We start from the raw sequence: 11,627 nt of genomic DNA on the forward strand, positions 1-11,627 counted from the left end.
GAGAGGACTGTAACTTTGGATGATCAGGTCATTCATAAGAGTACACATTTTGGATATATAAGATCTATTACTCAAAGTGAAGGTGAAATTGATGGGGATATTATCAAAATAATTCAAGTTGGTTGGTTGATTGAAGTGGAGGAATGCATTGGGCTTGTTGTGTGATGGAAAAGACCCCCTCAAATTTAAGGAAAAATTCTATAAGATGGCAGTGAGACCTGTAATGCTTTATGGTGCCAAATATTGGCCATTAAAAAGAAGCATAATACTAAATAAAGTTTTGCAAAGATAAGTCACCTTAGATGGCTTAGTCGCTTAGAATGGTAGCCTTACGATGACTTGATTAGGAAAGTAGAGGTATTGGATTTGACTTATACTAAGAAAGGTAGAGGTATACCTAAAAAGACTTGGCTATAAAATATTAGAAATGATATATCTTTATTAGATTTAAATGAGGTTTAAGGTTGCATCTTTCTAATAACTCTTTTCATAATTATATAGGGAATGTTTGCTTTTACATCTAAATAACTATCTAAGAAGATATATATTAGATGTATAACAAATTATTATCATGTCGAAGATGATTGACTGATAAATTTATAGAGGGAGTTGAGACTTTTATTCAAGTCGTATCTCAACTACCTTCGTATAAGTCTGATAGAATATTTAGATGTATATCCTCAAAGCACAGAAATTAAGCATTCCTTAAGCTCGATGATATAAAGGTTGATTTATATTGTGGGGATTTATTCTAAGATATTGGATTTGGACCTCACATGGCAAGTAGGAGATGCATATAATTACTAATGTCGGCCCATCCACAACATTTGAAATAATTGATGAATATCAAATGAGTAGACCATATGAAGAATTTATTTTAGATGTAACAGGTCCTAATTTAAGGGCTAGCATAGAAGAGCCACCAAACCCAGAAACTAAAAAATACTTTGAATTATTATATGTTGTTCAAAAAATAATTTGGGATGGTTGCATAATTCATTCAAAATTATTAGTTGTCGTTAAGATGCTAAGTATCAAAACTGAATATAATATTCATCATGACTGTTTTAATGACATTATTGATCTTCTCAAGGAAACAAATTTAGTGGATAGTTTAATCTCCATAGATTTATGTCGAATAAAGAAATTAGTATCCAAGTTGGGTCTCACTATTATAAAAATTCATTATTGCATAAATGGATGTATGATATACAACAAGGATGATATAAAATAAGTTTATTGTTTCACTTGCAATGCACCTCAGTTTAAACTAAACTTGAGAAAATAATGTCGTCAAAAGGAAGATATTTCATATTCCAGTTTATTTTATTTACTGATTATTCTAAGGCTTCAGCGGCTCTACACATTAATAAGTTCAGTAGGTCATATACGATGGCATAACGAAAAATTAATATATAGTGATATTTTTTCTCATCCATCAGATGTTGAAGTGTGAAAATATTTTGATCAAATACATGATTCATTTGTTGCTAAGCCATATAATATAAGATTAGGACTATTTGATGATCATTTTACTCTATATAATCATTAAGCTTCATTATATTTTTGTTGGATAGTTATACTAACACTATACAATCTTTCACCAGAGATGTGCATGATCATCACGTAAATATTCTTAACACTTACAATACCTAGCCCACATAATCCAAAATAAAAAAACAATATTTTTTCAACCATTAATTGATGATCTTAAATTCTTATGGAAAGAAAATATTCTTATATATGATATCTTACTAAATAAAAATTCTCTTTAGAGCTGCATTGCTCCAGACCATTGCCAATTTTCCAGTATATGGCATATTATTGGGCTGGAGCACAATAGAAAAATTAGCTTACCCTTATTGCTTGGAGAATATTAAACATTCACACTAAAACATAGAAAAATATAATTGGTTTGATTGTCATCGTATGTTCTTACCTACTGATCATCTGTTTAGGAGAAATAAGGTTGCATTTGTTAGAAATAAAGTTGAGTGATCACATCCTCCAACCAGATTAAGTGATGCTGATGTACTACAAAGAATTTTTGGCATTTCATCAATTATTGATTTCCTAACATTATTAGAGTGTAAATTTTTAGGATAAGGTGTTCAACATAAACAGATTATAAAAAACAAATATTTTTTAGACATTATCATATTGGAGCATGAATTTGATAAGACATAATCTGAATTTTATACATATTGAGAAGAACTTTCTCAATATCATTTTTAATATAATTATATATGTTAAAGGCAAGAGTAAGAATATTATGAAAATAGAATTAACATTAAAGGATATTGCCAACAAAGAAATCTAGATTTAGTAACAACTAATGACGACAAAATAATGAAGCCCAAAGAACCTTATTCTTTCGTGTTAAAACAAAAAAGATCATATTGAATGGTTTTAAGATTTAAAAATGTCTGATGGTTATGGATCAAACTTAAATCGATGTGTATACCTTAAATCTGTAATATTATTTGGACTAAAAAGTAATGATTATTACTTAATTATGGTGGTTCTCCTTCCAATTATAATTTTTCTGTTACTAGATTGTATAACGAATCCATTGACAGAGCTTAGCATTTTCTTCTAAGACCTATATTTATCTAAACTAAGTGAAAATGGTTTATGGAGGAGTGATGAGAATATACCAATCATCCTATCTAAGCTAGAAAAAAATTTCTCCTGAGATTCTTTGATTTTATAAAATATCTTCTACTCTATTTACCTTATGAGGTTAGATTTGGTAGACCTATGCAATATCGGATGTACCCTTTAAAGTGGTGAAACATGTTTTTAATATGTTGTCTTAAATATTTCTAATTGTAACTAATAATTCTAACAGACTAATATATATTTAAATAAGTTGACAAATATGTTAAGAATAAAGTACAATCAAAATAATCGATATATGAAGCATATTTGTCTTAAGAAACCACTAACTTCTGCTCATACTACTTCAAGCCTCATGTGACGAGTACAAGAATAAAGATTGGTCATAAAATAGAATTCGATATCGAAAAACAAATGCAATCTGCACTATTAGTCTTTAAAAGACCTAGAAAGCCCAGTGATAAATGTGTTGAAAGATTCTTCAATAATTTAAAAATCAAAACAATGACTTTATATGTGTTATTGAGCTGTTAGGATGTCTAACCAATCTTAGAGTAAGTTTTCATAATGTGCAAAAGTAATCATGTTAATGTTTAATACTGAAGTTTTACTTAGATGATTTGTCACAAAGTATTTTATAAGCAATTTATCTCTAACAGATACTGCAGATGTTGAGCAACTTGTTGCAAATGAATTCTCAGCTTAGTTTAGATCTTACGTGAGCCCTAAAATTTTAAACTTTTTATTGATTTATATCTTATTTAATATTAAAAGCCCTAACATTTTAAAACTTTGTTAGGTATATAACCCCTCTAACTAAATTTTTAATAAAAAGCTGCAAGCACTAGCATGGGGCTCAATGCAAAAAGTAAATACCTGACCAATATATATAATTAATAGGTTCAGATTTTATTCCAAGTTATGGAGTGAAGGAAGAAAAAAACTTAATAAAGTGGAGTTTGGGTTAGAGGAAATATTCATGATGAAGATGAGTGTAATTGTTACGGCATTGTAAATGAGGTTCTTGAGCTATAGTGCTCAGGAGAAGATGAGAATCTTATATGTTTATTCAACTATCAATGGTATGATCTAATACCGAATAAAGATATAAGAGTTCATCCTGCATATGCTTTAATAGAAGTAAAATATAGTAGAAAATACAAGTAGTTTGATCCATTTGTGCTAGCAAGTCAAACTGTTTAAATTTATTTCAGTAAATAGTTAAGTAGCTGCAGAGATAAGCAAGATTGACTAGCTGTCATAAAAACCAAAGCACGGATGATAATTAACTAACAATACATCAAAGCTACTTCCTATAAAGAGGGTGAGATGTTAGATTATAGTTCTATTGAAATTGATGATATGTCAACTATAACACATAATGTTAAAATACAATTAGAGGATGTGAATAGTTCGACAAGCTCTTCATCGAGGACATAGAAGATTATTAGTGTTATTATTATTTGTTTGAAGAACTATTTTGTGTATTTGGAACATATGCATTATAGACTTCATATATTATGTTGATTATAGAATATATATATGTATTGTTATTTAGAACATATGCACTTTATTTATATCATATGCATTGTTATTTGATTGAAGAACCATTTTATTGATTGTGGATTGTGGATGTTAATGCATTTTATATATTATATTTTGAATTGCCTGAGTATATGGCCAAAAGGGTTTTATATATTATTTGAACTGCGCGCAGGTAATTATCAAAATATGTTGGGATGGTGGGAGGCTATTAATCAGCGGTTCAGCCACCAGAAACTTTGATACCGGATGGCATCAAGTTGCTGTCAGTTTTTTGTTTTGTCACTGATAATAACCGCAGGTTAGCCGCCAACAATATTGATGGTTTATAGCACTAGGAATAAACCGGTGGTCGCGGACAGTTTTTTATCAGAATTTTTTTTGCGGTTTACCTACAGTTTTGGGTTCATTAATTTCTAGCTGTTTGAGCCACCAAAAAATTGCCAAAAAATATTGCCACCGGTTTGCATTTCCTATGAGGTTTATTCCAACGATTTAAGAATTGATAGAAAATTTACAAACCGCCAAAAATTATTGTCGAAAATGGGTAATTTTCGTATATTGTGATCCCATATAGTAGGTTTTAGAGATTTGGGAATATATGAAGATAATAGATAATTCGTTGCAATTTAGTCGTTGGACTGGATCATTTTGGTGTGATTTGGTGAAGTTGAATGCCATAATTTGACAATATCAAATATATTGTTTAAATCACATGTGAGAGGTAGAAAATGAAATCAAAGCTATTCATTACTCTATATTTAATCTTGCTGCTCTGATCTCATTGTATGGCCCTTCCTCATAGTTTTAGCCTCCTTGAATCTTAGCTATTTAATCACAGATTGAACGACTAACATTATGCTTGAGTTGGTAGTTCTAGTCCACATGGTTTAAATGCCGAATTAGGTTCTATCAACTGTGATTAGCCTAAATATGTATTAAATTTCATTTTTAAATGGACGGATCCTTAAAAAATATATATATCTAAACATCCATTGGACCAAATAAGGAATGTAATACTTTTATGGATTCAATGCGATGTCTACTTTTTAATGGTATAGGTTGCATGACTTAATGAAGTCTAGAATTAGTTAGTTAGCCTTTATATGGTGACAATTAATTGATTTAATTAAACCTAAATATGCATAGTTGGAGACCAAATTTAAGCCATAGGAAATTGGGGATATTTTATAAATCTTTGACTTTTCATGGACTAATTTGGGCTCTCCTTTAGCCTAATTTGAATTTTTAAGTTGATGGGTCAAATAATGACCTCGAAATTTAAAAATTCATATTTATGAATCCATAAGGTATCTTTCCTTGATATGTTTGTGTAGGTTAGGGATAGGTATAAGGGTTAGAATATCATTGATTTCAACTTCATCCAAACACTAGGTTAGGTTAGGAAAATTTTCTAAATTCTAGGTCAGAGAAGTTTAGAAACTTCCTAAAAATTCTAAGATTATCAAATTGCAGTCAAATTCTAAGTAAAATGATATTCTAAGATTAGATAGGTGTATTTAATGAATATTAACAAAAATACTTTTGAGATTAACATTTTATATCTTAAGATTTTATCTATACACGGTGATGCTAATGTTATGCGGGAAAAGGTGGCTTGTGATATTAAAAATATTGCAAAAGATGTGCTTGTAATATCAAAAGAAAAAGATTCTAATAATTAAAATAGTTGGTGATGGAATCCAAATGTGCAAGAAAATATGAAAAATAAGAAGATTTCTCATAAAAAAGGGTTTAGATGTTAAAATTTTGATATTTGGAAAAGATATAAAGAGGCATAGAAGGAATCTAAGAAAGCAACATGCGATGTAAAAATCTTAGCATTTAATGATTTATATATTATATTAGATACTTAGGGAGAAAAATATATGTATAAGTTAGCCAAATAAAGAGATGAGAGTAGTAAGGATTTATTTAAGTGAATTGTACTAAAGATGAAGATAAAAAGTACTTTTCTTAGAAGATATTCAACAAAGGTGGATGAGATATTTTGCTAAACATTTTAATTAAGAATGTAAAAATACAATTGACTTTAGTGACCTTAGCACCCTAAATGAAAATAAGGATTTATACATTTATCGATGTATTAGTAAAACCGAAGTTATAAAGGCTTTACATAATATGAAGTATGGAAAAATAGTTGGACGTGACGTTATTCCAATAGCTACAATTGAAATTCATACTTTATTTAGGACATATAAAAGTTCTCACAAATTAAAAACATCCAGAAGTTAGGGGGTTTCGAGTTTGTTGTAAATATAAATAATTTTATTTAATCTAAATTATTAATTTAAGCTTTATTTGGGATGACTTTTTTATTTATTGCTTCTTAAAATAGCGTTTTAGTACATATATTTTAATTTTTGTACTAAAACTCTATTTTAAGAATCAATAAACAAGTCGTCCCAAATGAAGCCTTGATTATTTAATTGAACAAAATGGTGATGGATAAGAACTAAGTATTTTATTGAAATCACAACCGGTTCACTGATTCACTAGCCGGTTTGGCCTCTTTCAATGCAATTTTAAGACCATCCACAATCGAACCGTAACAAGTGTATATCGTCTACGAAATGATCTAATCGAACATGAAAATGTCTGCTAATCTCCAGGAGTAAGTATTGCGATGCCACTATAGGCGTCACACTGTTCACCTATGCAAAAAAAAAGACTTACAGGATTTGCAGAAAAAGCGCGTGAAAGAAGAAAAAGACAGGTCCTTTGTAGTGAGATGAAAATCGTGCGGAAGAGTAGAAAAAATAGAGTTCAATTAGAGATGAATTATTATATATTTTTTTTTAATTTTACTGTATTTTGTAGTAGAAAATGGATTTTTCAATTAAGAGTTGTCCTAAGAGAAAATGATATGCATGAAGGGGCATGGAGTCATATATTAACATTTGAACCGGTCGGACCGCCGAGACATTCAATTTTTGAAACACTTAAAATTATAAATGCTTTAAAAACCGGACTGCACCGCAGTCCGGTCCAACCGTGAACCAATTTGAAAGCCGGTTCGGATTTTATTTTTTATATTTTTCATTATATATATTATAAAGTTTATGTGAATTCATTTTTGTTTGTCAAACCACTCGAGTAAAAAATATATCATATAAATTATAATAGAAATAATTATTTTTTATAGTTGAATAATATTTTTTAAAGTTTTTTACATATTTAGATATCATACTTGAAGGAGCATCTTGATCTATTTTAGGTTTTTTGTTTCCTGCATAAGGATAAGCACATGTATAAGCTTGAGCAAAGTAAATTAGTTGGTTTGTAAGGTATAATTGGATAAATCTCCAAAGCATGAACAATGTGCAGCACATTGTGGAAGCATAATAAATTAAAATATTAAATCCTTCGCAACTATCTTCCATTGTACCTTCCTTCCATGTAGTCTTAAATCATAAATTTTTACATGTTTAATTATTACCAAATGCTATTATATTTGATTCATATATGGATCTTGTTTGATCTTACAGATCTATTATGTTTCTGGAGCGAAAATAGATGTGATTCTGCTTTTAGAAACTATTGGGTTTAGTATTATCTATGGTAATATAGTTTATATCATTTAGATTTAAATGTTTGAATTTATTTGACTAGCATTTCTCTATTAGATAAGTAAAAGTATTATAATTTTCTTCAATTTTGCTATATATTTATAAATAGTTGTGTCATTATTATAATATTTAAATATAATAAATATTTATTACGTCATCCGGTTCGACCCCGATCGAACCATCAAACCTCTAATCCCTCCTTCTTCCGGTTCATTGACCGGTCCGATTTTAAAAGAATTGAAAATTATTGATAAAAGAAATTATTTTTACATTAATGCCAAAAAAAAAAAAATCATAATCATGCAGAAAGGAGCGATTTTATTTAGTTAATTAATTTAAAAGCGAGACTTCTTCGCTGCCGTGGTAAAATCAGCTGGGCCTTGTTTTTCTTTTATCAATGAAATGCGGCCGGAGATTGAAAAAACTTTAACCTCGAATTGTTCAGATAGCAGACTTGTTCTTCGTCCTATTTCTTGTTTGTTTTGGAAGAACGAGATTTATGTAATTCTTTTAATTTTTTGCTCATAGCTTTGCTCGGAAGGGTTACTCTGTTTTGGCGTGCCAATTTTCTTCCTCGGCGAAGGGATGCTTCATTGAGTGGTGATCGAAGATAAGAAGGATTCGAGTTTTTATTTTAATTTTTTGTTCCTCTTGTCCCTCTAGTTTTATCGGTACTCCTTTCTTGAGGGTGATTGGGTAAGATGGTGATAAACGCATCAGAATATCTGATCTTGAGGCAAAAGTTTTCCTTTTTTTGGTTTCTTTGAAAATTTACGTTTAATTATCGGGAATTTTTCGTGTTTTTATGGTAGTTCTCAAAGTTTGTTCTCTCCTTTCTTTATTTTTGCCCTTTTTCGCTGTAGATTCCGTTCGTTTTTTCTAATGGGTTTCTTAATTTCGATTTTTAGCAACGATTTGTTGCTTTCAGATGGAGGAGATCCGTTTCTTTTACTTGAGGAAAGAAGAATCTGGAAACATGGAGATTTTACCATTTGTTTGCAAAGTTAGTTCTTAATGCCATCGGAGCTTTCTTACTTATCAACAGGAGTTGGATAACTTTTTGTTGATCTGGTTAGCCAAAGTTTATACAAAATGGGTCCTTGTCTTGAAGCAGTTAATGGGGTTGTGGAAGAGATCATGAGGATTCACAGATCTCTTCCAGCGAGACCCACCATAGATGAGGTCGAAGCTGCGACAGTTTTACTTCATCATGTAGATAGGGAGGAGCAAGTCCAAGTCGACGTCATCTCAAAACAGAAGAAGGCATTCGAGGTCCCTGACGAACTCTTCTTCATTCTCCAAGAAATGCAGAAAAAATCAATATATTTTCAGTGTAAAGAGCAGAAGCGGGAAGCTCTTCAACTACTTGAGCTTCATAATATCCATATCCTGTTCGATGAATTGATTCAACAAGCTTCAACATGTCTTCCTATGGCAAGTCAAGGCTCAGCTTCATCGAATTCAATGCCTTCAACTTCTATGAATTCAATTGGGAACATTGCTTCTAATTCAAAAGCTAATTTCAGCTCTTTCGGTGCTGTAATGGGCTTTAATAAAGATTTTACAAGGAATTCTGAGAGGATTACTAGAGATGATAGTTATGTTAAAAAAGCAAAGTCTGCGGTGAGTGAGGACGAGTATAGTGGCGACTTAAATCTCCACCGAGGGTTGTTCTTGAACTCTGCCCCTAGTAGCAGGCTTGCACCTATCTCTGGTGAGTTTGGTGTTCCATGGATTAAATATATTTTGTTTTTTTTCAATTGGATAATTGTTCTTTCCTTACACTTGCTTAACTTTGATGATTGTTACAACTAGAGAAGTATAACAACATATTATTTCATTCATGTTTGTTGGCGGCAATTTGGTGAACCAGTTTCTTTTACTTGCCATTAGCAGCCGAAGATAACGGAAAACTGAGCCTCATTAAGTTAGCTAGATTGATTGAAGTCTCTGCGAAGAATGGCACCCAGAACCTTAATCTTAAGAATAAGCTGATGGATCAAGTTGGCTGGATTCCTGATACGATAGATAAGTTATTGGGTCTGGTCACACTCGATCTATCAGAAAACCGGCTGGTTGCTCTTCCTACCACAATAAGTGCGCTTACTTCTTTAACAAAATTGGATCTCCATTCAAATCAGATTGCTGAACTTCCGGACACCATAGGGGATCTCATCAGTCTCTTGTATCTTAATCTCTTTGGGAACCAGCTGACATCATTGCCGTCTAGTGTTGGTAAATTACAACTTCTTCAAGAGCTTGATTTGAGTTCAAACCAACTTTTGATGCTCCCAGATGTAATTGGAAATCTTGTAAACTTGAAGAAATTGAATGTTGAGACAAATAATCTCGAAGAATTCCCTTATACCATTGGAAACTGCATTTCTCTAGAGGAGCTTCGAGCAGATTATAATCGCTTAAAGGCCCTTCCAGAAGCAATAGGAAAACTCGAGTCCTTGCAGGTTTTAACGGTTCGTTATAACAATATAAAAGGACTTCCAACCACAATGGCTTCTCTAACGAAATTGAAGGAGGTTGATGCCAGCTTTAATGAGCTTGAATCCATTCCAGAAAGCTTATGTCTTGCTACTTCGCTCACCAAGTTGAATATAGGAAATAATTTTGCCAATCTGCTATCTCTCCCTCGTTCCATTGGTAATCTTGAGATGCTTGAAGAGTTGGATGTCAGCAATAATCAGATTAGGGTCCTCCCAGACTCTTTTGGAATGCTGTCTCAGCTTCGTCTGCTACATGCTGAGGAGAATCCATTGGAGGTACCTCCACGGCAAATAGCTGAGAAGGGAGCACAGGTGCCAGTCCATTTCCCTACAACTTTCTTATTTAGTTCTTATGTTTTTCTTTATCTGGATAACTAATGTAATTTTTCTTCAGGCTGCTGTTAAATACATGGCTGAACTCGTTTCCAAGAGGGGTGAAATATCACAAGAAACTAAAACTAAGAACTCCTGGTCAGATTGTTGCTTTTTCTCGACACCTACTAAGATTAAGAGTGATGGCTGGGACTATGCAAATTGACATACTATAGCCTAGGTGAGAACGTTAGAATTTGTGGATTGTGAATTATAAAAAAGAATGCCTTAGAGTGTTTGGTGCCAGCCACTGTGGATTTTTTTTTCATTCCTAAGAACTATTCCTTATCATATTGCAGGAACTGTGAGCTCCCTTCATCAAGTCTATTGATAAATGGAGTTATAGCATTTATTCTTTCCGGCTTCATGAATAAATACCCAGGAGTGTGTTTCTCGTCTTTCTTTAGAACTCTTATATAAATCTACCTTTAATACCAAGTAGCTCTTTTTCAACACTACTACAAAATTCAAATGAGGCGTAATCTTAAGCTTCTGCAACAGGGCAAACAGATAGCATATGTATTCCATGCTTTTCATTTTTCATCATGACCTGTACTTCAATTCCTGTTGTTAAGTAGTGTAATTGAAAGTTAATAGAAAATAAATTTATGCTTTTTTTATGAAGTTTTAGCACATATTAGTTCTCAATTTTTGTTGCGTTTTCATTAATCCTAGAGTACTTGAGACCTTTGTAAGATCATCAGCAACAAGTGAGAGAAACTGTATTCTTCAGCATCAGAAGTTTTAAGAGTTGTTACTAACGGATGGGTAATGATGATGGAAATAGAGTGCATGATGGAGCTTAAAGTTAAACTACTAGCTCCATGATGTGTTTGTTATATGATATATAACAATGGAGAAAGTTTCTTTGAAGTGTGCAAACTTGACATACGCAATAAATTGTGACCTAGATGGTAGACACATAAGTAAATAAATGCATCTTCAAACATAATGTGCTATTCCAATAAGAAAAATGAACGATTTGATTTCAATGAATTCAAGCTAA

The 11,627-nt window shown here is 31.6% G+C and overlaps 1 protein-coding gene across 6 annotated transcripts; it reads left to right on the forward strand.

Moving 5' to 3' along the window:
* The first annotated feature begins 8,114 nt into the window (after positions 1–8,114).
* Positions 8,115–11,245, forward strand: LOC110095610 (plant intracellular Ras-group-related LRR protein 4). 6 transcript variants are annotated; one of them, XM_020821228.2, is made up of 5 exons: positions 8,115–8,252; positions 8,660–9,465; positions 9,645–10,561; positions 10,644–10,802; positions 10,921–11,245. In XM_020821228.2, exons 2-4 carry the CDS (start codon positions 8,844–8,846, stop codon positions 10,785–10,787), a joined length of 1,683 nt encoding a protein of 560 aa, XP_020676887.1. In that variant the 5' UTR covers positions 8,115–8,252; positions 8,660–8,843; the 3' UTR covers positions 10,788–10,802; positions 10,921–11,245. The 6 variants fall into 6 exon arrangements, with proteins under 6 accessions (XP_020676887.1, XP_020676888.1, XP_020676885.1 ...); XM_020821229.2 differs by having other exon boundaries at positions 8,680–9,465; XM_020821226.2 differs by having other exon boundaries at positions 8,121–8,447.
* Positions 11,246–11,627: the final 382 nt, after the last annotated feature.

Source organism: Dendrobium catenatum, unplaced genomic scaffold, assembly GCF_001605985.2.
Source record: "Dendrobium catenatum unplaced genomic scaffold, ASM160598v2 fragScaff_scaffold_1079, whole genome shotgun sequence".
NCBI lineage: Eukaryota > Viridiplantae > Streptophyta > Magnoliopsida > Asparagales > Orchidaceae > Dendrobium > Dendrobium catenatum.

Bases quoted from the DNA above. Each gene is read 5' to 3' on its own strand.
- LOC110095610 (XM_020821228.2), top strand. From the start codon at position 8,844: ATGGGTCCTTGTCTTGAAGCAGTTAATGGGGTTGTGGAAGAGATCATG. The intron at 9,466-9,644 runs GTGAGTTTGGTG...ACTTGCCATTAG, and splicing joins CAGGCTTGCACCTATCTCTG to CAGCCGAAGATAACGGAAAA. The intron at 10,562-10,643 runs GTGCCAGTCCAT...ATTTTTCTTCAG, and splicing joins TAGCTGAGAAGGGAGCACAG to GCTGCTGTTAAATACATGGC.